The sequence below is a fragment of the Carassius carassius genome, chromosome 9 (genome assembly GCF_963082965.1).
Source record: "Carassius carassius chromosome 9, fCarCar2.1, whole genome shotgun sequence".
NCBI lineage: Eukaryota > Metazoa > Chordata > Actinopteri > Cypriniformes > Cyprinidae > Carassius > Carassius carassius.
Window position 1 is genome coordinate 33641320 of NC_081763.1, and position 27095 is coordinate 33668414.

Sequence of the window (27095 nt, forward strand, 5' to 3'; positions counted from 1 at the left end):
GAATCTCTACTTAGCATAATGTCTCTCACTCTCTTCTTTCACGCTGAGAAAATGGTGGCTGCTCGCACTGGAGACGCAAGATCTTAACATGACGAGCGTGCTCTCCTTCACATCTGCGTTCACAATTTTCAACCCAAACTTGGATTAAAACCACCCAAAGTCCTACCCAACTGTTTCAACCCAGCATTTGGATTGAAAAAACAAACCAGCGGTTTTTAGAGTGTTATATTCTAATTTTCTGAGACACTGATCGAATTTGGGAATTTTCTTAGTTATAGGCCTAATAATCAAAATTAAAAGAAACAAACGTTTGAAATCAGTGTGTGTGTAATGAATGTATATAGCCTAATACACAAGTTTCACTTTTTGAAAGGAATTAGTGAAATAAATCAACTTTTTGATGATGTTCTAAATATATGACCAGCACCCCTACAGACACATGGAATTTCATTATTTTTATTGGATTAATATAATATACTTTCAAAAAATCATTAGCATTGGGTTTGCAAAAGGCTTATTATTATTAATATTTTTTATTTTATTTTTTTGCATGTTTTGTTTTTGTAGCATTTACACAGTTTTGACTAGCAGGCGTCACTAGCGTGTGGTGTTTCGAGCGCTTCGAAACAGTGAATCATTTTGCGCAGCAATTGGTTTAATTGCATCGAAGCTGAAAAAGTTAGTTTCTCCTATCACTAGCTGGAGGTTAATTATTGACATTAACGAGCTCAATGAATTCCTCCAATTAAAAGCGTTTAAATATAAATGTCATCAGTCCAGCCGATTGAGAGTCACTAGAGCAGTAGAAGTACTGCAGGGTTTCTGAAAGAGGCACTTGATTTGATTCTAGTCTTGGATTCTCATCATTATCCATAGTTATGAAGGAGTTATGTGTTTGGAAAGGGCTAATTTTAGTCCTTTTTCTTTTTGCTGTTGATGGACAGAGATCCGGACCGTGAGTAAATGGGCTTTGAAATGAGAAATAAAGTGTCTTTCTGTTTTAATGTGATTTTCTCAAAGTTTGTTTTAAGTCTCTATTTTGGAGCCTACTTCTCTTATACATTTACATGAATGTGTGCTGATCGGACTTTTGACCTTCTGTTGAATGTATTTGTTTCCACAGATCCTTCTTGGTGATGTTTTCTGCAGTGGTGGAATCTGGCTCTAATGCCAAATTGTGTGCAAGTCTTCTAAAACCCAATGAGAGTCTTGCAATGACCATCTTTCTGGTTGATGACCAGAACCATATAACACCGCTTGCGCAGCAGAGTTCTTCAACCACATTTCACAGTTGTTTTAGTTTCCAGGTCCGTCTCAGTGTGGCACATGCAGTGTTTTTTCTTTCGTGTATTAACGTGTTTCTCTACAGGCTCCCCAAGTAGATGGAGAATTAGTGCAGAAAGTGAGGGTGGTACTTCAAGGAAGGTTCTTCAAAATGACTGCAGAGAGGAAAGTCATGTTCAAAAGTTACCTGCCTCTGACTTTCATCCAAACAGACAAACCCATCTACAATCCAGGACAAATGGGTGAGCTACAAATGACCCTTCTATTAATATTAGAAGTGATCAGAACCTGTAGTGTAATGGACTTTCTACACCTTCAAGTGCATTACGTAATCCAAGTGAGCTGTTTCTCTTCTGCAGTGAACTTCAGGGTTCTGACCATGGATGCTAAATTTGTTCCTCTTGATCAAATGGTAAAGCCTGAGCTGCTTCTGGTTTTCCAGGATTTTTTTTTTTTAAATAGAAGTTGCCTAATGTTATGTTTGTCTTTACAGTACAGTCTAGTGGTGGTGGAGGTGAGAACTCGTTCTGGACCAAGTCTTTGGATAGATACAACACTGGTTTACCTCTACATGTTCTTTGGGGGTTTACGGTTCTTTCTTGGGCTTGCATCATATTCAAAGCTTTTTCCCTCCAAATAGGACAATAATAAGAACCGGATTGGTCAGTGGACAAATGTTTCCTCGACTGGGTGGATATTGCAGCTTTCTCACCAGTTAAACCCTGAGGCTCCGGTTGGGATGTATGCTCTGAGGGCTTTTATTGGTGACCGTACAATCTCTCAGGATTTTGAAGTGAGAAAGTACGGTAAGTTACCACACGATGTGCAATGGGTAGTCTTGATGACTGACTGAGGTCCTAATTTAAAGCCTTGGTTTCTGGTTTAGTTTTACCCAAGTTTGACGTCACCTTGACCACACCACAGATGTACAGTGTGGGAGATGTGGGACTGAAAGTTGAGGCTTGTGCCAAGTAAGTGTGAGCTCTTATATTCTTGACTTTTTGGTGGGCGAACTTGTTCCTTAACCCTTTACTCCCAGATACACGTATGGGCAACCTGTACCTGGTCAAGCATTGGTGGAAGTGTGTCGTGAGCCGTTCCCATTTTCTGTGGCACCTGGTGTGTCTCGTGTGTGTCTTAACAAAACCGCTATGGTAGGAGACCACACTAAAGAGCAGAAATAGGGTTTTGTACGCGTTCACACCCAAATCTGACCACCTTTTGTTCTGCTACCAGATGAACAACACCGGTTGTGCTTCCCTTACTATCAGTACGTCAGAATTTTTCACCACCAAATTTGAAGAGAACCTGCAAAATTCCTTCAATGTTAACGTGAATGTCACTGAAGTGGGAACAGGTGAGCAGCTGGCTTTGTTTTTTTTTTTTTTTTTTTTTGTTTATTCATAATGTTTCTTCCCAGGTGTAATTATGGCGAAATCCACAACCGTGTTCACTACGTTTGAAGTTGGCAAGGTATCCTTTCTATACCTCCCGGATTTCTTTAACTATGGATCCGTGATCAATGGAAAGGCGAGTAAAGCTACATCTCTAAGATATCCTCATTGGTTCTCTTTCCTAACCTTTCCATCCCAACAGATCTCTGCATCTTATTTCAATGGGACTCCAATAGCAAGGAAGACCGTCTATCTCCTGGATGGTAGCCAATGGCCCAACAAACTGTTGCTCAATCTGACTACGAACCTGAACGGAGTGGCTTCTTTCTCCCTCAACACTGCTGACTTCCCTAAAACTGGTCTGACTCTCGTGGTACGATTTGCCTTAATCCTATTCAGAGGTGGAAGGTGATGAATTGCATTAACTTGTGTTACTATAAGGTTTTTTGTCTTCTCTCATGCAGCATGTAAAGTTAAGAGACTTATTTTTAGACCCACATATTTCCTGTTCGTTCCATTTTGACCAGTATATTTCTTTCAGGCAAGTGCAACTTCACCGGTTTTTTATGGTTTTAAATCGCCCTACTTCAGTACGGAAAGGAAGGATGTGCCGCTTTTCCAAGCTGCTACTGACAACCCAACGTTTAGTGAACTGACTATAGACAAGCTTGAGCAGCCGCTGAAATGTGGTGCCAAGTATCCAGTGAAAATCAAATATTCTTTTGTTGGAGAGACTGGTGACTACAGTGCCGACATCGTCTATATGGTGAGTGGATGCTGGTTTTGATGACTGCACTTGTTAGTTCTCTTTTTGGCACCTCTTATGCCCCAGTCTGTCTCTTGTCAGGTCTTGTCCAAAGGAGTGATCATCCTGCATGGATTTCAGACCGTTCAAGTGAGGGCCCTGAATGCACCAAGTGACACAGTGTCGTTCCAGCTGTCTGTCAGTGTCAATATGGCTCCAGTAGTGCAGATTCTGGCCTTCTGTGTTCTGCCCAGTGAGAATGTGGTTGCTGCTAGTGCAGCTTTTGACACTGAAATGTGTTTCCAAAACCAGGTGTGTGGACATCTAGCACCTCTACTTTGTGGGGTGTGGCAGCATGTCCTTCAGCTTGAGCTTGTTCTTGTTCCAGGTGTCTCTGCAGTTTTCTCCCCCTACAGCTGTTCCTAGTGAGGGAAATGTTTTGACTGTTTCTGCTCAAGCGGGATCCCTGTGTGGCCTCAGTGCTGTTGATCAGAGCATCCGGATCATGGAGCCAGGAAGACGTTTGAATGCTGAAGCGGTATCCATGTGCAGTTCTTTAGTCTTGTCAGACTTGACTTGACATCCTGATATCTAAGTCTCAGAATTTGAGTTATGCAGATGGATCAGTTGGACCGACCAAAACTATTGTGGCTTACCAAACTATTGTTTGACCGTCCCAGGTGATTCACTGACTTCTGATGCAATCGCTGGTTAAACTTACCTGGATTCGCATCCATTGCTGACATGCCTACTCAGAAAAACATCTGTTTTTCTCAGTAATATTAACCAACCCCCATTTTTGGAATATAGATGCGAGTACCCAATTCAGACTTTGATTATAATTCATGGATTCTTTAGAATACCAACCTAAGGTTGGACTTGGGGAAAAAAAAAATCTGCATATTGCAGAAGTGGAATTTCAAAATAGAAATATCGGTTAAAATGTAATGTTAAGAAAATAAAAATGGTACGTTTGCTTAAGTTGTGTTCCCAGTTTGAAGAGCGAGGAAAGAAATTGAGATTCCTGAGAGCTTATTTAGGGTGTTATACCACAACCACCACTGGGTGCCATCAACTCAATTTAATTTTTTTTTCTCTCTAAATGTCTTTTCTATCTCACAATAACCACCAAATAAGAAGTGTTGACTCAGACCTTTCTGACTACGTATTTTGTCAAGATTATAAAGTTTTGATTCCAAGAGACCATAATGCATTCTGTAATGACACCTGAGTCCACCCACTAAGGGGAAGGAGATTGCCAAAAGTACCTTTTCCATGGTAACTCTCAATTCATCCTGTGGAGATCATTTTGAAATGGGACAGATTAAGTATTACTTAGAAATGTTACCGAAGAGAAGAACACAAAAAATGCCAGCTGGTGGCAATTAAGAGGTTGAATTGGCATATTTGACTGGTATTTCACCAATGTGCCATGGTTGTATTTCATTCTGCTTGGTATCGGTCTCAATCTCATCCAAATGCCAGTTTAGTATTTAAAACTAAAGTGTTTATAACTCTGCTTGCTACATGTCCACCTGACACTTCCTTCCTCTTCCCCTTTTTTTTTTTTTTTAATAGGTGTTCAACATGCTCCCAGTACGATCCCAATCCTATTATCCATTTCCTGTAGAGGATGAACAGGAGTGCCTGAATGTTCGACCCCGTCGAGCAGTTCCTACGGACCAAGCTTACGAAGCTTTCCAGGTTGGAAGTAGTTTGCAGTCATTTTAGTGGCTGAATACTGCTATATTCTTAAAATTCATCTTTGATTTGCTTTGACAGAGTGTGGGGATGAAGATTGCAACAAATCTGCCTGTCCAAGAACCTAACTGCCTGACCTACAGAGGCCTGAACTACTATCGCAACTTCCGTGGCAGTATGTGTTTTTTTTATTTTGTTTTTTTTAGGTTCTTGATCTAGACCCCCCCCTAACACACACACACACACACACACACACACACACACACTGTGTAAAGGTTATCACTGGGTGAAGTGGCTCAACTACTGCCTAAATGGTGTTCTTCCAGACTTGGTGCATCCAAATGCAACGTTCTTAGTAGGAATGCACTGAAATAAAATTCTGGGCTGGGCATTCTGGATACACTTGGCTGAAAACCAAAACTGCTTTTTGTAGTTTTGTGAGACCCTTCGAGTTCTAATGACACTTGATCAAAAGCAGAGGAAGAAACCTCATGTATTAAATGACAAACTGTACTAAAAATTTTGGTATTGCAGAGCATTGAATGAGTTTAGGGCAAGTTGCATTGCCAGTGTGTTTGATCAGACTGCTTTTTTTGGTGAGCATGAGTGGTACACCAACGGAGCGCATTCATGGAGCGAAATCTTTAGTGGAGAACCACCATGTAGCGACTACTAGAGGGCGAGTGAAATCTGAACACTGCTGGGTGAGCTGTATATTTTCTGCAGTTGTGTGTGGGGTTTTTTTTTTTTTTTTTTTTTTTTTCCTCTCTCTCTTCCTTTGCTATCAATGAGGAACATCTGTACTTCCTTAGATCATGAAAGGCTAGCCTGGTGCACAGTCCTGACTTGTCCACTTATTTATAGGCTTAAACAAACATCAATTGCCTGTTGCAGTTCTGGTATAAAGTGTGGCTGTTCTTTGTTTCTCTCAGTGTTTTTTAAAGCGTCTGAAAACGAGGTTGCTGGAGGGGATGACAGCTCCTCTTTTGATGTGACTGTCAGGACTTACTTTCCAGAAACCTGGATCTGGCAGCTTTCTCAAGTGGGGTGAGTGAAGAATCGACAGCACTTCAGGGTCTTTGCATTTTCATGTGGACAAGGGTTTTTTGGGGGGTTGGGTGTATGGTGTTTTGAAAACGAACTCTGCTGGGCTGTGGTCCTCCCAGGAACTGCGGCTGACCTCACTGACCTAAAGCCACTTGGGCTCAACTTGTTTGCCTCTCCTGCCCCCTCATTTATATTTTCTGGTGTGCTTTTCAGAAACACTGGATCCACAAGAGTTAATCTAACTGTTCCTGACACAATCACCACATGGGAGACCGAGGCGTTCTGTGTGTCCTCCAAAGGTTTTGGCTTGGCTCCTCCTGTTCAGCTGACGGTCTTCCAGCCCTTCTTCCTGGAGCTCTCCCTGCCTTACTCCATCATCCGTGGAGAGTCTTTTGAGCTGAAGGCCACAGTCTTCAACTACCTGTCCAAGTGCATCATGGTCTGGATTCATATTTATTAGTGTAATGGGTGTTTGTGTTCTAATTCTGTTAGGGATGTGCAAGCTGATAGCGTCTCATTGCTCCGAGCTTTCACAGTAAGATGTAGCCTATTGTAATGCTGTTAGAATTAGCAATTCAAAATACAGAGCCACCTTCCATGAGTTGTGTTCCATCAAAACCAAGCAATATCTCATGTGCAAGAATGATTTCAGCAAGTCTTCATTTCGGTCACTGCTATGAACTGCCCACCACTAAATATGGAAAAAAACTTCAGTTGACATTCTCCCTAACAGGCCTAAACCAGCCAAGTTCCTAGCGCAAAAATGCCATCCCAGAAAACAAAGCTTGTCAAGATCACATCCTAAAAGAATCTTGACTTTACTCCGTGCACTAATGTAATTCTTTGGCAGGTTAAAGTGACTCCAGCTGCTTCCTCTGACTTCAGTCTTCGACCTTATAATGATCCGTATTCATCCTGTCTCTGTGCCAATGGGAGAAAGACCTTTAGATGGATTCTCTCAGCATCGGTCCTTGGTCTGTTTTTTTTTTTATGGTTTGTCTTCTAAATTGAGGTGTGAGTTGTTGCTCACTTCCCGTCTGTATTATAGGATCTGTAAATGTGACTGTCAGTGCTCGGGCTGATCAGTCCCAGGTTCGATGTGGCACTGAAGTTGTGACCGTGCCAACAAGAGGACGCATTGACACGGTTACTGAAAGTCTACTTGTTCTGGTAAGCGTTAACCATCATCATTCTGGAGTTTGATCATGGAGCTCATGCAGTTTTACTGATTTGGTGCACTTCTGCTCTCTTTATAGCCTGAAGGAGTTGAAAGGATCTTCACCCAGAGTTGGTTACTTTGTCCAAAGGGTTTGTTTGCACTCAGTGACTTCCTAAATGCATTCTCCTTGTACCAGTAAACTGTAGCTTTTTTTTTTCACACTCTGTCTGCTATGTAGTGTTTTGGGTTTGAGTACACCAGTGTTAATGGATTAAATCGTTCCCACTGTACATGGTTGCGGTCTATCAGTGCATTCCAGGAGCATGCAGCACATTGTTCATGGTAAAAATGAGCATGTACTTTGACTAATTTCACAAAATGAGGTAACTGGCTTTTGGGCTAGATTTGTAAAATGATGGAAAAGTGCACTTTTTAGAAGGCAAAATGGATTCACTTGTGGTGGTAGAAACCTTTTCAAAACTTGTGGGATTGTCTGAAATAAAGACTTAAATGTGAAGGAGGGCATGAGTTGACCTTGTTAGTGGTGAGTTTATTTTAAAATGTTTGGCTTTAACCAAAGATGTAGGCTGTATGCTTTAAGTGTTTTCCAACTTTGTATACAATCCTAGAAGTCAAATGCATAAGTGCGTTGTTTGAATTTAAACTGTCTGTGAATGATTGTTACAGTACTGTGAGGACCTAAACAGCCGTGGATCAGTAGCAGACTTCAAATGCATCCTATGTGAAAGCATGAGTCTGGCTTTTGCACTGTATACGTAACCCACACGGGCTGCATGTGCTCTGCAGACAGCGTGTGTAAAACTGGTGTAACCTAGCTCTATGCGCTGATCTGTTTGGTTTTGGTCCACAGGGAGCGTCCTTTCAGAAGATGTGTCTCTGACGTTTCCAACAAATGTGATCCAGGGATCTGCCAAATGCTCCGTTTCAGTCCTTGGTAAGGCATTTCATTTAGGGGGAAATGGACCCGGAGATGTTCAGCAAATTAACTTTTGTTTTCTGAGCGTTTTTTGGTTTGATCGTTTTTCTTCCTCTTAGGGGACCTAATGGGTCGTGCGCTAAATAATCTTGATGGCTTGCTACAGATGCCCTCTGGCTGTGGAGAACAAAATATGATAATTCTTGCTCCCAATATCTACATCCTGCAGTACCTGGAAGGCACTGCGCAGCTCACCCCAACCATCCGACAGACTGCCACTGGTTACCTTCAGAGCGGTACAGATGACTGAATCCTACAAGTCCTACTCCTCGGAGTTCATTTGGTGTAATGTGAATCCTGACCAAGGTTTTTTTTTTTTTGACTTGAACAGGATACCAAGGACAGCTAAACTACAGGCACGGTGATGGTTCATACAGCACATTTGGCTATGATGCTTCCAATACATGGTGCGTTTCAGTCTTTTCCTTTTATGCATCGTTGAATTGGGTTGTAATGCAACTTTTCATGGCCAGGTTGACCACCTTCGTCATGAGGACTTTTGGCCTAGCAAGGCGTTTCATCTTCATTGATCCCAGTGTCCTCCAGAGCGCACAGGATTGGTTGATCAGCAAGCAGGGTTCAGATGGCTGTTTCATGCAAGAGGGAACTCTGTACCACATTGATATGAAGGTGCATAATGTTTCTTTAAATGTGCTGTAACTGATCTGAAGTCTGAGACTGGCCTTAATCATCATGCTGCTTCATTTTAGGGTGGTGTTGGTGATAATGTGACCATTACAGGCTACATTGTTGCATCACTGCTTGAGCTAGGTGTCCTTGCCACGGTAAAAACATGTCTGCCAGTAGTTATACAAGATCCTTCTGGTTATGTAGTCTAAAATTTCCTCTGCTTCCAGGATCCGGTCATAACAAATGCTCGGTCTTGCTTGAGGCCTATCGTTGGGAACCTGGGAAACACGTACGCCACTGCTCTGCTTGCCTACACCTTCAGTCTGGCTGGAGAGACCAGCACTCGAGCACGGCTTTTAACTGCCTTGAAAAACACTGCCATTTCTGAAGGTGAGGTTCACTAGTCTCTTGATCAGGTTCTTTGGCATCAACTTTCTGTCCTCTCTTGTCCTAAGGAAACAAGCTCCACTGGTCTCAGACGTCATCTGGTGACACTCTGGCGGTGGAGATCAGCTCGTATGTGCTGCTAGCGGTTCTCTCTGTACAGCCTCTCACGACCACTGATCTGAGCTATGCTAACCGCATTGTCAACTGGCTTGTGACCCAGCAGAATCCTTATGGAGGCTTTTCCTCCACCCAGGTGACGACCACCAAACATGAGCACAAATGATATCGGAGGCTTTTTTTTTTTAATCTCCGGTTTATTTTTAGGACACTGTGGTGGCTCTTCATGCTCTGTCTCTGTTCGCCGCTAAAGTGTTCAGCCTGGAGGGCTCCAGCACTGTTACTTTACAGTCCTCTGTGGCAGGAGAGGTGTATAACTTTGACGTGAATCGGGACAACAGGCTGCTGTATCAGGAGAAGCAGCTGAAGAACATTCCTGGCAGATATAGTGTTCAAGCGAAGGGCTCCACCTGTGTGTCTGTGCAGGTCGTAAACTTCATCTGCTTGACTTCTACCTCTATGCTTGTCCCAGTTCTTTTCATGTGTGGGTTTATTATTTTATGTACTATACCAGGTTGCATGTTTCTACAACATTCCGACACCCATTAGAGTTTCCAGAACACTTGGTGTTGATGTGAAGGTGGGAAGAGATTGCAAAGTGCGTGGAGCAGATCTCGTGCTGAACATCACTGTGAAGTAAGAACCACTTTGTGTCCTGTTTGACCCTTAACTCTTTACACTGCTGAGCCAATGAGCAGCATTAAGCCATCTTGGTAGATGCACCCAATTACTTATTTTAATTTTGAAACCTCTTCATTTAGGTACAATGGTGCAAAACCAACTACGAACATGGTTATTGTGAATATTAAACTCCTGTCAGGTTTCACCGCAGATACGTCACTGGTGCGTATGTTTTAAGATGACTTGTATGTGAAGTCCCAAGATGCTTGAAGCCACTCCAGATATTAAACCACTTTTCCTCTCAGCTTGGATCCCCACCAGATTCATTTGCTCCACTAGTGCAGCGGGTTGATGCTGGAGATGACCATGTGCTGGTGTATCTGAAAGGGGTGAGATGTGCACAGGGTAGGTTCTCTATCTGCCCCTTCATGTGTGCTTATGTGCTTCATCCCTTCTGTCTCACAGGTTCCTAAGAGTGTCCCCATGACCTACAGGCTACAACTGAAACCGGGTCCTGCAGTGCAGAATCTCAAGCCGGCGGTCGTTGAGGTTTATGACTACTATCAGCCAAGTATGCATTCAGTGACTTTTGCTTTTAAGCTTAATTCCTGGTTGCCCATGTGTCAAGCTGACTTGTTCATTTCACTTTCAGGTGATGGGTTTGAGACCACATATATGCCTCCCTGTCCATGATTGTGCTTCACTTCTGGCTACAGGATGCATGAACAAAATAAAACTCCTTTAAAATAATTTGCCTCTTTGAATTTTTTTTTTTTTTTTTTTTTTTTTGCGCAATGGCTTTTACTTTGGACTGTCTTACTGGTAAACTTATGAAATCAAAATACTATGGCAGTTTTATTTCTATAGCACTATTTACAACCAATATTAACCAATGTGCTCTATAAATATTGCAATGAAAGCGAAGCGGGGGGAGGAAAAAAGCTTAAAATGCAGCAATATATACAAAGATGAAGTTTTTTCAACCAGATTTAAAAGCCTTACTGATCAGCTAGGTTTTTAATTTAGGATTAAAACTGGCCACAGATGAAGCCATTTCTAATAAAAATGGGCAGATCATTCCAGAGTCTTGGTGCAATTGAAACAAGTGTGATCCACTCAGTGTTGTCTTGGGGATAAACAAGAGTCTTTGGAGGACTGAAGTCTAGTTGCATCGTGCATAATAAATCTGATGTATACGACGGAGTCATACCATTTAGTGACTTGTAGACCATTAGTAAAATTGTCTACTCTAGTGCACATGAATCCCAGTCAAACGTCTAGCTGCTGCATTCTGAACCAGTTGTAGATTAAGATGTTTGACTAATCCCAGCATACAGGGAGTTACAGTTATCTAATTGTGACGGATTAATAGCAGGTTTCATACACGAGGGGTTTCGACTACGCCACCCATGGGAATTTCACCCCGGGAAATATAAATGATACCTAAGAATTTGGGTCACACAGGTTCGACTCTCTTAAGTGGGCGGAAACGTGGGTATCATGAAGAAATACAAAACTTTATTGATACAAAATCCTATTTAAAAGAGTGTGAGATTCACATTAAAATCTCCATTGCACCAGGATGTGTCTGATGACTCGTTAGTGCATGGCTGACATCGGCTTCAAGACAAACAAAAACAAGTGACATACAACAATTCACATCACTATTAATTACACAACTGAAAAGAAATGCAACCTTACAGGGCCGGGGTTCACCATGGAGAAGAGGTCACAAAACTAGTAAATCAAAAGCACACTTGCAAACACACACACACACACACACACACAGACACACAACCGTGCACTGAACTCACGCAACCAAAACGCTTCAAAAGTGTGGCACTGCCCATACGAGGAGCACCACCACAAGAGACCCGTCACCCGTGGGACCCCGGCGACTGAAAGGAAGAAAAAAAAAACAGACAAACTATAGAACAGTTACAATAAATCACAATTTAATTACATCACTGATCACAAAAACAGGGCGAAAATAAAGTCATATCAAGTCACAACAATATACAGATGTTGGTACAATAGAAAAAGAAAAACAGAAGAAGTTAACTTAAGTCAGACCAGCTTAAAAGGAGCCACCGCGGGGTTGCCTTCTCCTTATTTCACAACGTAGTGAACGTCGACTCCAAAATACACTAAACTATAATTTAAAGAAACCAGACAGCGACAATCCTCCTGATTAATTGGACGATATGGCGCTCTCGCAGTATGGCAACGGAGAAGCAACGGGACTGCAACTATAGCAGAAACAAATCGCTCACGAGCGGGAGAGAGAATCCTGAGACAAATCCACAAAGAAAAACAATTACCAAATACATCACCTGCTAAAATTCTCAGCATGTAACTATGTGCATAACACTTACCAAAAAAGTGGAGATAAGGTCTATTATCCCTTTACCGGCACAAATATACTATATTCACATAACTGCCGTTCAGCTGAGATACAGGGAACACTGCACACAATGTGAAACATCAACTAATCCCCAAACCCCACCAAGCTAACCAATGTGCTTTCATAAAACAGTCCGCACATACCTGAGAGGTTTGTAGTCTTAACATCCACTTAACACTTAAAGCCGAGGGAACCAGGGAGGAGAAAAGACAGGCTAGAATGCCCCATGAATCATGACTGTCATGCACACAGCAAACCACTAAACTTGCTACATGCTAATGAAACATACCTGTGTCCACTGTCAACAACGGAAAGAGAGGAGGAGCCGGACGTGACGCATCCCAGGCCATAACCAACCAGCTCTTAAATAGTGGATCCTCCCTGCTGATTGGTACTCACAACCGTCAATCACCACCACTCGTCCTATTCATTCGGTTACATAATCTAGAGGCAATAAAGGCACAAGTTTTGTAAAAAGTAAAGTCTTCACTTTAGGAGCTGCAACTGAAAAAACGTCAGATGTTCATAAAGTACCACACTTAAATGTTTTACATCTTGCTTAAAACATGACAACCCACCAAGATTTGGGTTGGGATCAGTCAATAAATCTGAGGGTTTAAAAACAATTTTTTTCCTCAATAAAATTCTTGAAGTTTAGCGATAATGCCTTTACATCTGTCAAACGGGCCAAGAGGGCATCCAGTCCATCCGAATTCCATTTTTTAGGCAGATAAACGTGCATAGTCAGCATTACAATGTAATGACAGCCCATAATATCTGCATGCTCAGTAGAGTGATATTTTCGGAAACCAAACTTTAATACTTCAAAGATCATATTGTCAGCTAGAGAAGTTTGCTATTTTTCAAGAACTGTTTTCTCCAGAATTTTTGTAATGAATGACAAATTTGAAATGGGCCTAAAATGTGCTAAAACTGTGGGATCCATGCCCTGTGTTTCAAGCAGAGGACAAACTTCAATTTTTTAGTAGGTATAATAAACAGAGACCGGCGAGCAGAGGAAATCGGCTCGACAATCAACATTAAACAAAGTCTTATGATCAGAGAAACCATTTTTACACACCTCTAGGTCACACAGAGAGAAACCATATGTTAACACTAAATCAAGTGTATGGCGATGCTGATGAATGAGTACAGTGACCTGAAGAGTTAAATCAAAAGCATCCAAAAGGTTAATACATTCCTTTGCTAAAAATCAGCTGCACAACAAACATGGGCATTAAAATCTCCTACAATTAGAAGTTGTTCATATTTCAGTATGAAATCCCCCCCAAAAGTCTTCAAAATCCATTAAAAAGTCATTATTGTGTTTTGGGGGTCGATAAATCAGTGCAACCTAAAGAGGCTCATACACTTCCAGTGCAAACAACTACAGTTCAAAACTATTATATTCATTTGAAGCAATGGGACGGCAGGGAAACATGTCTTTATATATGGAGGCCTAACCTCCACCTCATCCCGTTGAACAAGGGGAACTAAAAAAACAAAAATCCTAAGCCAAGGTGGGTGTTCAGAAGAATCCATAGACTGTTTTGCCATAGATAGCAAACAAAAATGGACCGTACACACACCTCCATGCAAAAACCCTCTCGCCTGTAGGGAGCATGGCCAACGACGCAGACAGTCAGGTATCAACATCAGTAAGGGAGGTGGAGCATAATGAATAGTGTTGTTTTTGGCGGCCTGTTTTAATTTCAGTTTTAGTCTTGTTAAGAGTCATAGGGCGTTCATATCTAAATGCAGTATTTATTTAGAGAATGGTCAGACAGGCTTGACTTGACTTGATGGGTGGAATGGTCCTGAGTGGAGTATCCTCTACTGAAGTTCATGGGCACTCCAGCCAATGATCGTGACAAAGTCTAGTCTTCGTGTGACAAGTCTAGTCTTTGTGTGAAGCTGACATTTTATTTTTTATTAGTTTTAGTCACGTTCATACTCTTTTTAGTCTAGTCAAGTTTCAGTGAACTAAATGTCTTATTCCAGTCAGAATTATCAATGACGATTTTCATCTAGTCATTCTCGTCTTCGTTTTAGTCCACGAAAGCTGATGACATTTAGTCTGTATTTTAGTCTCTTTTTAGTAATGTACTTCTATTTAACCCAGTCAATATAGTATAAGCCCTAACCCTAACCCTACCCTAACCCTATACCTAGTATTGACGAAACCAAATTTTTCTTTTAGCCAAACCCTTTTCAAACAAAATTATATTATTGTTACCTTAAAGACTCAAGAATACGTCCTTTCCAGACACAGAATACCCACTGATTTGAATTTACAACAATTATTTTACCAACCAAACATGTTAGAAGTACACACATCGGTCCCTTTCTCTGTGTCAGACTTAACTTTGTTGTCATCTTCTAAATAATGCTGCGAGTGGGGCTAGAGGAAGTGACGTTGTCTGCATCTGCGCAGTGTGACCTGATGCATCCCTTGAAGTGAGACATGGAAAACAGAAATACTGCAAAATAATAATAATATTAATAATATGACTAAACAAGTCAAAATAATGTTATAAAATTTCATTTTGACTCGTTTTGGTCAATGAATATGAATAAACATTTCGCACAGTTTTTCTTTTGTAAACCACATTAAATCTCATTTTAATTTGTCAACAATATTGCATTATACATTTAATTATAGTCATCATCACATGACCAGCATTTATGTTGCGTCTCTTTCGTTTTCGTCACGTGATAAAGGTTCGTTGACTACTAATATTTGTATATATTATGACTAATATTTAGTCATAATTTCCGTTGACGAAAGCAACACTAATAATGAGAACTGATAACCGCTCTATTAACATTTAAAATTTCTTCCAAATTTAAAAGAGAATATCGATCATAGGTTAAGAATGATGAAGCACAATACGTTAGACATCGGGTTAAAACAGACAAACTCAGTGCTGCACTGAGCGACAGATGGCAAGCCACTCACAATGGCGCCATCTTGGATCAGTATATCCAGTATATTCTACTATATTGTTGCTATTCACCTTATTACGCACCACCCACTTTGAATACTTCGGATTTCCGCATTTTGTCATCCGACTTCCGCTAAACTGATACGGCACATCCGGTAACTAGTTCAGTAGTTGTATGATTGTTTATAGCTAGCTATAACTGTGACGAAATGACAAAGAACTTTAATACCGTAAATGTTATAAATTGGGAGCATGATGAAAACTTCTTACGACGATCAAATGGTCTCAAATTGTCCCATCCATCGTCGCTGTTAACAGGGGTAACGTTAGATGATATGAAGAAGTGGCCAGAGGTAACCTAACGTTATATATTTAACTACTTCGTCCTGTCAGAAGGAGTTGATGGAGCAGCAAGGAAAATTATAAAAGTACCGAGGCCTACCAGTATTTACATAGTGAGAAAGTGGGTTGTGTACTGTTACACAGCGAGAGTTTTTTCGTCTTTTTAAAAATGAACATGCAACCAGCCATTCGAGCAGTCCAAACCTCTCAGCGTGGGTGCTGGTTAGTTTTTTGTTTTGTTAACATACACTAAGTTATAAATGTTTAAAAGTATATTAATATGTTTGTGACATACACAGCTGCTGACCATCATCAGACTTAACTATTTTGTATAATATCTTAATTGTACAGTAGAGTAAGGTAAGTGTTACAAGTTACATGTGCCATACAATGAGCAATTCTGTGCCAAGATTGTAGCTAGACTAAAAACCTTTTATTTTAAGTACTGTATATGCTTCCTCGTGTGTCAGATGAGTTTCAGGCAGGCGACCTGCTGCTTTCCACAAGATACTTGCAGCTTTGTAAAGAAGCAGGGATGATAATAATTAGGGTTAAGGATAGGATATTAGGTAATTGGGGTGGGATGTAGAGGGTGTGGGTGAAGACTGTAACTATATTAAATAAGTTATTTTAAATCAGTTGTTTTAAACAAGAGACAGACTGTGTTTTGTGTTTGTAAAATTTCCATATGTTTGTATTTAATTTCCATATGTAATAAACCAAGATGGAATTAACTTGCAAACTTGACATGACTTATTCCTTCAAATCGGAGATTAAAGATAAAAAAGATCAAATTAAGATAAATAAATAAAAACTATTCACATCAGGTAATGTCAGGTGACACTGTAAAGGTTCGTAAAAATAACTATTACAGCAGGTAACTTCTGGTGACTACAGCAAGATCAGGGCCTTGTGGATCTGATCACCCTCACAGTTGTCCACTGCATAACTGGTGGTCATCGATACATCTGTGGAAATAATTAAACATTTTTACATTAGTATTTTAAATATATCATGAGAATAAATATATGATGGGACCCGAACTTAGAACAGTGTGTGTGTGTGTGTGAGAGAGAGATGCATTAGAAAAAAAAACAGTATACAAGTTAGTGTTAGTGTCTTTACACACACACAAGCGACGTTCATCCATTGCCTCAGGTCCTTCTCTTCTTTAGGTGGTTGGTGTAAATCAGGGGTCTCCAACCTTTTTGTGAGTGAGGGCTCCCTGAAGGGATAAAATAGTCTTGAGGGCTACTTGTTTGATATAGGCACACACACACGCACACACACACACACACACACACACAGTTTCAAGTTTTGAAAAATACAACAACAAACTGTAATATAATATTACAGTTTGTTGTTGTATAACAACAAAAAGCCTATATTTTTAGGACAAAAAAACTACGGTAATTATATATTCAATAGTCATATTTAACAATATTACTAATATTGTTAAATATGACTATTGAATATATAATTACCGTAGTTTTTCTGTCCTAAAAAAATAGGCTTTTTTTGTCCTAAAAAATGGGGGGTCGTCTTATATTCGCGATATAGACAAAATCACGGGGGGAAAGGGAGAAAGAACAACGGCATAAATATGAAATAGTGACTGAATGATATACTTTACATACTTGCATGTAAAATTAGAAAAGCAACATGATATCTGTGTTTAACTAAATTAAAACGCTGCTCCTCTGCCGCGCGATACGCAGAGAGAACAAGAGAGGTGCGCGCACGAGACGCAGAGCGAGAGAGAGAGAGACAGAGAGGTGCGCGCGCGCGAGACGAAGAGCGAGAGAGAGAGAGAGGTGCGCGCACGAGACGCAGAAAGAGAGAGATAGAGAGACGTGCCGATTCTATTTTTTTTGAATTATTGAATTATTTTATTATGTTTTAATGGTATATGAAATGTCACCAATAGTTATTTTCTCATTTATGCCATTATCATAAAAAAAATGAAAGATTACAATTCAGACTATTTATAGAACGTGCTCGGCGGGCGACTCAGAGACTCCACGCGGGCACCACGTTGGAGACCTCTGGTGTAAATTGTAAAGTGCACTACAACACTCCGACCGCTTCACAATGTGTTCGTTACATTGTTGGTGCGATTGTTTTTTTAAATACAATTGTTATGCAGCCCTTAACTGATCATATACTACTTCATTTATTTGCGTTCTGTTATCTAGCCACTAGCTTAGGTAATGTTACGTCAGGCCCCTCAGCCGGAAGATGACAAAACGAGCGCAATGGTGGCACCGTTGTTGACATGGAAAATAAGGTGAATAGTAGTACTGAAGCTGTGATTGGTTCATTCAGTCCAACACTGAGAAAATGAACAAGTGTCATGAAAGACAAAATTAAAGAGACATTAAAACTTTAGAGTGAAAAGTTCAAATAAGAGGATTTTGATTAGACTCATTGTTCCTGGCCAGTGGTTGATGTTCATTCTGAAGATGTGTCAGATGGATCGGTTGTTCGTCTCAGTCAGTGTATGGTTGAAGGGGCTCATTTCTCACTGCAGTGGTGGATCGAGCGCACTCAAACACACACAATCCTGACAGTGGCAGAAGACACATGTGCTTTATCAGTAATTTTATGAATACCTTAACCTTAAATCAAGTGTGTCCATAATAGAGGTGGGAATCTTTAGTCACATCACGATCCGATTCCGATTCTGATAGTCACGATAACTGTTGGGAACGTTACTTTAAAAAAGTAATTATAGTTACTCACTACTTGTTCCAAAAAAGAGTTAGTAACTGAATTACTCTATAATAAAAGTAACTCGTTACCAGGGAAAGTAACATTTTGCATTACTGTAAAAAAAAAAAAAAAAAGTTGCTATATGTCAAAGAATTTGTTAGTTTTTTTAGCAGTTTTCACAAGTCAGTTGAAATGAGTAGAACAGACAGGTGTTCGTACATAACTTTCGAGATTTATTGCACATCAACAGACAGCAAGAGTTTTATCCTGCATTCTTTGTAAGAAAAGTGTTTTTGGCCACTAGCTTTGTAGATGCGTGTGTATCACATTACATGCACACATTACATGCACGTTCTTGCATTTGACTTCAATGAATTTAAAGTAGTGCTTATATCTCCACCTTGAGCCGACTTTTCATCGGATTGCTCCTGACTCGCCATTTCTGCTGCTGCTGCTGCGAATCTCTGTGTAGCTGTTGTGTGTGTGTGACTGTGTGAGTTTTTTCGGCGCCGCTGGCGCATGTGTGTAAAAACACAGGCTCTGATTGGCTACCATGAAACACATGACTCTGCCTTAGCCAATCATAATCGCTTATCTCGTTATTAAACCACCTGCTCACTCGCTGTGTGAGCCAGGGGTGCGTTCGGATTGCATATTAAATCAATTCATAGTAACGCACCGCAATTAACGTTCAGTAACGTTAACGGCGTTGTAACGACGGGAAAAGTAATTAGTTAGAATACCCCATTACTGAAAAAATAACGTCGTTACCTAACGCCAGAATAACGCCGTTATTCCAAACACTGGTCACGATCCAATTCCAGATTGATTCTTGATTTAGCTTTCCCCCCCCTTATTAATTAACCAGTTTACTGACTTCAGAATCTTAACAGACAAATTTTAGAACATGATCTTGCATGATCAGACTCACATATCACATATCTCTGTGCATTTTGAAGTAACCGAGGTAGGTGAGATATCAGTCTGCTCCCCGCATTGCTCTTTCTTCTTGACAGGCTTATCTGATGTTAGAAATGGTGCATCTGAGTGCAGAACAGATACATGTCTCTCGCTGTTACAGTCAGAGCATTTGACAGGTGCTTTGCAATTTTTTGCAATATGCTTCGTTGAGTCACAGCATCTGAAGCAGATACGATTATCTTTTAGAAAAGATATACGGTCCTCTATTGGTCTCCCTCTAAAGGTCCTACACTTTTTGAGTGGATGAGGCTTGCGATGAATAGGACAAAGCCTATCTGGACTTTCAGTTCGTTTCTGATACTGTTTAGACTGTAGGTCATACGTCTGTGATGACACCTCTGTTCGATGTACAGTTACAGAACTCCTACCACTGAATTTGTTAGGTTCGACTCTGCTTGATGTTGATTGATTACGAGAAGTGGAGAATTAAAAACTGGGGTCATTCCTTATTTTAGCTTGATTTCTCACAAACTTTGAGAAAAAGGCAAAGGGTGGCAATGCTACCTCATAATCCTCCTTGTATTTGGACCCCTGGACAATCCATTTGTCTTGAAGGCTTATGGGCCATTTTTCTACTATTGGATTAACCCCACGTGGAGTGTCAAGATAAGCCAGGCCTGGAAGATACCCGTCAGCTTTAGCACATTCCAGTTCGAGAAGGATATCTCCTAACTCTCTCAATTTGTGGTTGTCTTTGTTTGACAGTTTTGGTAGATTCTCAATTTTCTTTAGAAGTGCGTTTTCAATCACTTCAGGTGCTCCATAGCACTCCTCTAAACGCTGCCAAGCCATACTGATTATGTATGTATGCACAGACCTTATTCTTTTGACCTGTTCAGAGGAGTCTTTTCCAAGCCATTTCGTCATCAAATCCAACTCCTCTCTGGCTGTTAGATTCAGGTCTCTAGTTGAATTGACAAATGAGGCTTTCCACGCCCAGTAGTTCTCTGGGCAGTCATCAAATTTGAGAAGACCAGAACTGACCATTTCACGTCTGATCAGATATTTGGTTAGATCTGATGAAACTTGTATCTCTGGTACATTATGTGAAGGATTAAATGATGTTCATTTCACATCATTCTAATTTTTTGCCTCTTTTTTACAGAACCAATCTTTTGACTTGTAAAACAGAGATTGTCTACATCTGCATTATGAGGCGCCAGCAGTTTATAGTAAATTTTGCTGTAGCTGGAGGTAATGGTGGCTTAATTTGGTTCCTAATGACTCATCAAGTGGAAGTTCTGTGAAGGATTTTCGTGAGTGCTGTTGTACATACTCACAGGTACGCTGAGCAACATTGACTGGCTGCAGGTCAGGAACTGATTTTACATTGAATTTGCCACTTTCACATTCTTCTTCCTCATATGCTGCTGCTTCAGCTGAAGCGACTGCCGCTGCTCGTTCAACCTGTAGACTGGCTAAACTGACCATCTGCTAGCCGCCTCCCGTCACAGAGGTCAGTTAATTCTCAGCACATAGAAACTTTTTCACCTAGATATCACACTATAGAGACTGTGTCTGTGTAGAAAAAACGAAAAAACGTCCAAACCAAGTTAAGATTAACAATTTAATTGAGGTTCAACAAATAAAAAACAGAAGCAATATGGATAAACAAATGATGAAGATTGTCTTATTGAATATCAGATCCCTTTCTACGAAAACACTTTTTGTAAATAATATGATCACTGATCATAATATAGATGTACTCTGTTTGACAGAAACCTGGCTAAAACCTGATGATTACATTATTTTAAATGAGTCCACCCCCCAAGATCACTGTTATAAACATGAGCCGCGTCTAAAAAGCAAAGGTGGAGGTGTTGCTTCAATTTATAACAACGTTTTCAGGATCTCTCAGAGAGCAGGCTTCAAGTATAACTCGTTTGAAGTAATGGTGCTTCATATAACATTATCCGGAGAAACAAATGTTAATGATAAATCCTCTGTTATGTTTGTACTGGCTACTGTATACAGGCCACCAGGGCACCATACAGACTTTATTAAAGAGTTTGGTGATTTTACATCCGAGTTAGTTCTGGCTGCAGATAAAGTCTTAATAGTTGGTGATTTTAATATCCATGTTGATAATGAAAAAGATGCATTGGGATCAGCATTTATAGACATTCTGAACTCTATTGGTGTTAGACAACACGTTTCAGGACCTACTCATTGTCGAAATCATACTCTAGATTTAATACTGTCGGATGGAATTGATGTTGATGGTGTTGAAATTATTCAGCCAAGTGATGATATCTCAGATCATTATTTAGTTCTGTGCAAACTTCATATAGCCAAAATTGTAAATCCTACTTCTTGTTACAAGTATTGAAGAACCATAACTTCTAACACAAAAGACTGCTTTTTAAGTTATCTTCCTGATGTATCCAAATTCCTTAGCATATCCAAAACCTCAGAACAACTTGATGATGTAACAGAAACTATGGACTCTCTCTTTTCTAGCACTTTAAATACAGTTGCTCCTTTACGCTTAAGGAAGGTTAAGGAAAACAGTTTGACACCATGGTATAATGAGCAAACTCGCACCCTAAAGAGAGCAGCCCGAAAAACTAGAGGTATTTCGTATTGCTTGGTGGGAAAGTAACATATCCTACAGAAAAGCATTAAAAACTGCTAGATCCGATTACTTTTCTTCTCTTTTAGAAGAAAAAAAAACATAACCCCAGGTATTTATTCAATACAGTGGCTAAATTAACGAAAAATAAAGCCTCAACAAGTGTTGACATTTCCCAACATCACAGCAGTAATGACTTTATGAACTACTTTACTTCTAAAATCGATACTATTAGAGATAAAATTGCAACCATTCAGCTGTCAGATACAGTATCACATCAGACAGTGCACTATAGACCCCCTGAGGAACAGTTCCACTCATTCTCTACTATAGGAGAGGAAGAATTGTATAAACTTGTTAAATCATCTAAACCAACAACATGTATGTTAGACCCTATACCATCTAAGCTCCTAAAAGAGGTGCTTCCAGAAGTCATAGATCCTCTTCTGACTATTATTAATTCCTCATTGTCATTAGGATATGTCCCCAAAACCTTCAAACAGGCTGTTATTAAGCCTCTCATCAAAAAACCACAGCTTGACCCCAAAGAACTAGTTAATTATAGACCAATCTCGAATCTCCCTTTTCTGTCCAAGATACTAGAAAAGGTGGTATCCTCACAATTATATTCCTTCTTAGAGAAAAATGGTATATGTGAGGATTTACAGTCAGGATTTAGACCGTATCATAGTACTGAGACTGCTTTCCTTAAAGTTACAAATGATCTGCTCTTATCATCTGATCGTGGGTGTATCTCTCTATTAGTTTTATTGGATCTTAGTGCTGCGTTTGACACAATTGACCACAACATTCTTTTGCATAGACTTGAACACTTTGTTGGCATCAGTGGAAGTGCATTAGCATGGTTTAAATCGTACTTATATGACCGCCATCAGTTCGTAGCAGTGAATGAAGATGTATCATATCGATCACAAGTGCAGTATGGAGTACCTCAAGGCTCAGTACTAGGGCCGCTACTCTTCACGCTTTATATGTTACCCTTGGGAGATATCATCAGGAAACATGGTATTAGCTTTCACTGTTATGCTGATGATACTCAACTCTAAATTTCTTCGCAGCCCGGTGAAACACACAAATTTGAAAAACTAATGGATTGCTTAGTCGATATAAAAAACTGGATGACAAGTAATTTCTTACTGCTAAATTCTGAAAAAACAGAGGTGTTAATTATAGGACCTAAAAACTCCGCTTGTAATAACCTAGAACACTGTCTAAGACTTGATGGTTGCTCTGTCAATTCTTCGTCATCACTTAGGAACCTAGGTGTGCTATTTGATCGCAATCTTTCCTTAGAAAGCCACGTTTCTAGCATTTGTAAAACTGCATTTTTCCATCTCAAAAATATATCTAAATTACGGCCTATGCTCTCAATGTCAAATGCAGAAATGTTAATCCATGCTTTTATGACCTCAAGGTTAGATGATTGTAATGCTTTATTGGGTGGTTGTTCTGCACGCTTAGTAAACAAACTACAGCTAGTCCAAAATGCAGCAGCAAGAGTTCTTACTAGAACCAGGAAGTATGACCATATTAGCCCAATCCTGTCAACCATGGGCGGATCTACAGGGGGGCAAGGGGGGGCAGGTGCCCCCCCACACTAGAGCCTTGCCCCCCCAGCTGCCCCCCTAACTTTAATGATCCAAAAACTGTACTTACAAAAACAACCCACCACTATGTCCAATACATTTACCAAAAGTGAACAATTAAATTTTTAATTTTAAATGTATTATTCGCCCTTCCCCCTCAAATACTTAGTTACGTCCCTGATTTAAACGTGCAGAGTGGCGTTCGCTCAGTCTGGCTCATACACACAGCGAGTCTGCTTCGGTGCGGTGGCCCTGCAACCAGAGACAGAGCTGCCCCGGACAGATCCTCTGAAGGTGAAGTGAGTTTCCCCAGGTGTAGTTTAAACACACGTTTAACTTAAAGTTACATTTGTAATGAATGTATTGTATGCTAAAGACGATTCAGCATCAGCACTAGCGTGTGGTGTTACAAGCAATTCGAAACAGTGAATCATTTTGTGCAGCAATTGATTCAATTGAGTCGAAGCTTTGAAAAAGTTATTTCTCCCATCACTAGCTGGAGGTAGTGATGGCAAAATCGAGGCCTCGTGAACCAATGAAACAGTTGAACCAAATGTGCCATATTGTTTCGAGGCTTCGAATCAATCCGACACCCGTCTCAACGGTGACACCTAGTGGTCACTTGCAGGTGTTGATCTGAAACAACCTTGATGAGCCATTAAAAAAATGTGTTGTTTTTTTATTATTATAATGTTCTAATATGTGAAGCTTGTAACCTATAGGCTCCTCACTGTGCATGTTATTTTGGTCATGAAAAATGAATATTAATAAAAGAAATCAAGCCACAATGTCTCACTTTTTTAGAGATTTTTATTCAAAAATATTAATTTATCTGCTGTGGAAGGACTTAGCCTACTTCTTTTTTTTACAGATAATTTCTCCAGCCTTTGAAAAAATCCTCTCACAAGGGACACTTGTTGCTGGCATACAAAGATATTTTTTTGCAAGGACATACAAATGAGGAAAGATTACTGCTCTCTCTTTCCAGTAAGTTAGTGGATCATGAGTTCTGGGCAAATACGCATCGTTGATGTATTTTTTAACTTCCACTGTGGCATCAGCTGTAGCATTGTGTATCATCTTGGTTTGATGGATGCGAGTATCAAAAAGTTCCCATAAACTGTCCTGTGTTTCTACTGGTGTTGATGTTGATGGTGATGGTGATGATGATGATGATGGGTGTGATGTTGACATTTCCGGGTCTGAATAAAAATGAAAACAGCAATTAGTAACAAATCCTAAACTGACATATGAATATATGAAGGATATATTATATTACATGATTCAGATTACATAACATAACACAGACTGAAACTGCTCACCAGGATTTGTGTTTGAACGCATCAGTGAAGCACACTCCAGTGTGATATGCTTTTCAGCTTCCTGGGCTTTGGCAGCATTTCCAAATGCCACATTTTTGAACCTTGGGTCCAGCAGTGTAGCCAGTGCCAAAGCTCTAAAACTCTCATAACCTCCACATCTGGAGTGCAGACCTTCTTGCAGATGTGAGCCTATGAGCCAAAACAGGAGAAACACATATTTATAATAATGACAATAATATGACAGTTATGGCCAATCACATGGGTAGTATGGTCATTGTGGCCTACCTAATTGAACAGTTGATTCCTGCGTTGCATTTCCTTTTTTCTGTGCAAGCTTGTGCTGCAACATCCTGTACAGTGGTATAAGCTTTGAAGCAGACACTCTCTTTTCCTCTGACATCTCTGTTGTTGCGAGTTTGAATGGTTGCAGTATTGACAATGATTGTTGAATAATGTCATAATCAATACTTGTCAGGGGAGCAGTATCATTGTTTGAGTTGGAAAGTGCAGCAGCCACTGGTTCACGTTGGTCATACAAGCGCTGTAGCATGTCAAATGTGCTGTTCCATCTCGTGTCAACCTCCTGTATGAGTTTTAGAGTTGGTCTTCCCATCAAGCTCTGCATCTCCACAAGCTTGTCCTTTGCTTTGCAGCTGGATCTGAACAACCCCACTATCTTTCTGGCCTTCTGGCGTATTTCATTGATGACTGGGGTTTGATCTAGTGCCTTTTTCACAATCAAATTTAAAGTATGAGCAAAACATGGGACATGGCGAAGGTGGAGTAGCTGGGCACTTAGGATCATGTTAGATGCATTGTCAGTCACCATGCACTGAACTTTGGAGGTTATTCCCCACTCAGCCATTAGCAAGGCTTTAGCCTCCATGAGATGCTGGGCTGTGTGGGTTTGGTAAAACCTCCTTACACCCAGTACAACAGTTGCCATTTTTGCCTCTGGTGTTATGTAATGGCAAGTCACACCAAGATATCCATCCATATTAATGGAGGACCACATGTCAGCTGTAAGGCTAACAAATTCGGCCTTTTGTAGGTCCTCCATTGTCTTCTCCTTGGCTTTGTTGTACTTTTCGCTGACCATTATTTTAAGCACCTTCCGGGATGGGAGGACATAGCTTGGATCAAGCTTGTTCACAAATGCCCTGAATCCCTCATCGTCCACGATGGTGAAGGGCTGCAGATCCTTCACCACCATGTTTATAAGAGCCTCATCCAATTCCCTCTGTCTGACTTTTAAAAGAGAAGACAAAACATACTTTCAGACAAATACATTGGAAAAATACAGCTTCAATTAGTGCACATCTATTAAAAGTATAGCCTACTGGTTCATTATTTGGAAACCTTCCAGTGTTTATAATCAGTGCTTTATATAACTTATAAACTTTATAAACAGTGTCCCAAAAGGTTGTAATTATATTTCAATTATAATTATATCCCAAACAATGCATACCTTGCTTAGATGGCCCAGCAGTGTCAGTAGCAGGCCTAGGTACAGGGGGAATGCCATCCTCTGCACCCTGCAAAATGGCAGGATGAGTGCTCCTCAAATGCCGCATCATGGATGATGTATTGTTGCAGTAGGCTAGCTGCCGATCACAATACACACATCTCACTTTATTTGGGGTTTCTAAATGGAAATGCTCCCACACCACAGATGTACGGCATCTCTTCTGGGGAGCTTCCATTTTATCTATCTATCCAAATCTATCTATCTATATATGAATCGATCTATGTATCTAGATATGTATCTAGAATCTATGTATCTATATATGTATCTATCTATAATATATGTATTTATATATGTATCTGTAATCTATCTATATATGTATCTATCTATTAATCTAGCTGTCTATATATATTTATATCTATGTATCGATTAATGTGTCACTATATGTATACTCTGTCTGTCTCTAGCCTCTCAGTCAATGTGTTGTGTAAATTTAAATGTAAGTCTAAATTGCCTATAACTAATCAAATCGCACTATGTCACTATATCACCAAAAATCCGCTATCTCAAAGTCAAACTCCTCTCACAAAAACCCACAAGGTCAAAATGCGTTTATTTCACTTTTATACAGATGTGCGATTGTGTGGTCTGTTCCCGACCGTT

At 40.2% G+C, this 27095-nt stretch overlaps 1 protein-coding gene across 1 annotated transcript; it reads left to right on the plus strand.

The window, feature by feature from the left end:
• Positions 1 to 783: 783 nt before the first annotated feature.
• On the plus strand, positions 784 to 10832 carry LOC132149675 (alpha-2-macroglobulin-like). Its single transcript, XM_059559077.1, has 34 exons — positions 784 to 955; positions 1124 to 1307; positions 1370 to 1526; positions 1644 to 1696; positions 1778 to 1798; positions 1925 to 2090; positions 2171 to 2255; positions 2324 to 2438; positions 2521 to 2641; positions 2705 to 2814; positions 2881 to 3051; positions 3220 to 3444; positions 3526 to 3735; positions 3812 to 3961; positions 5002 to 5127; positions 5206 to 5299; positions 6057 to 6171; positions 6385 to 6610; positions 7022 to 7145; positions 7220 to 7341; positions 7428 to 7479; positions 8202 to 8285; positions 8387 to 8563; positions 8659 to 8734; positions 8801 to 8957; positions 9038 to 9112; positions 9185 to 9347; positions 9413 to 9597; positions 9669 to 9887; positions 9976 to 10097; positions 10223 to 10304; positions 10388 to 10471; positions 10548 to 10653; positions 10735 to 10832. Exons 1-34 carry the CDS (start codon positions 879 to 881, stop codon positions 10773 to 10775), a joined length of 4275 nt encoding a protein of 1424 aa, XP_059415060.1. The 5' UTR covers positions 784 to 878; the 3' UTR covers positions 10776 to 10832.
• Positions 10833 to 27095: the final 16263 nt, after the last annotated feature.

Excerpts from the sequence above, each read along its gene's own strand:
- LOC132149675 (XM_059559077.1), top strand. The coding sequence starts at position 879 with ATGAAGGAGTTATGTGTTTGGAAAGGGCTAATTTTAGTCCTTTTTCTT. Across the intron at positions 1,697-1,777 it reads TTGTTCCTCTTGATCAAATG|TACAGTCTAGTGGTGGTGGA; the intron begins GTAAAGCCTGAG and ends TTGTCTTTACAG. Across the intron at positions 8,286-8,386 it reads ATGCTCCGTTTCAGTCCTTG|GGGACCTAATGGGTCGTGCG; the intron begins GTAAGGCATTTC and ends TCTTCCTCTTAG.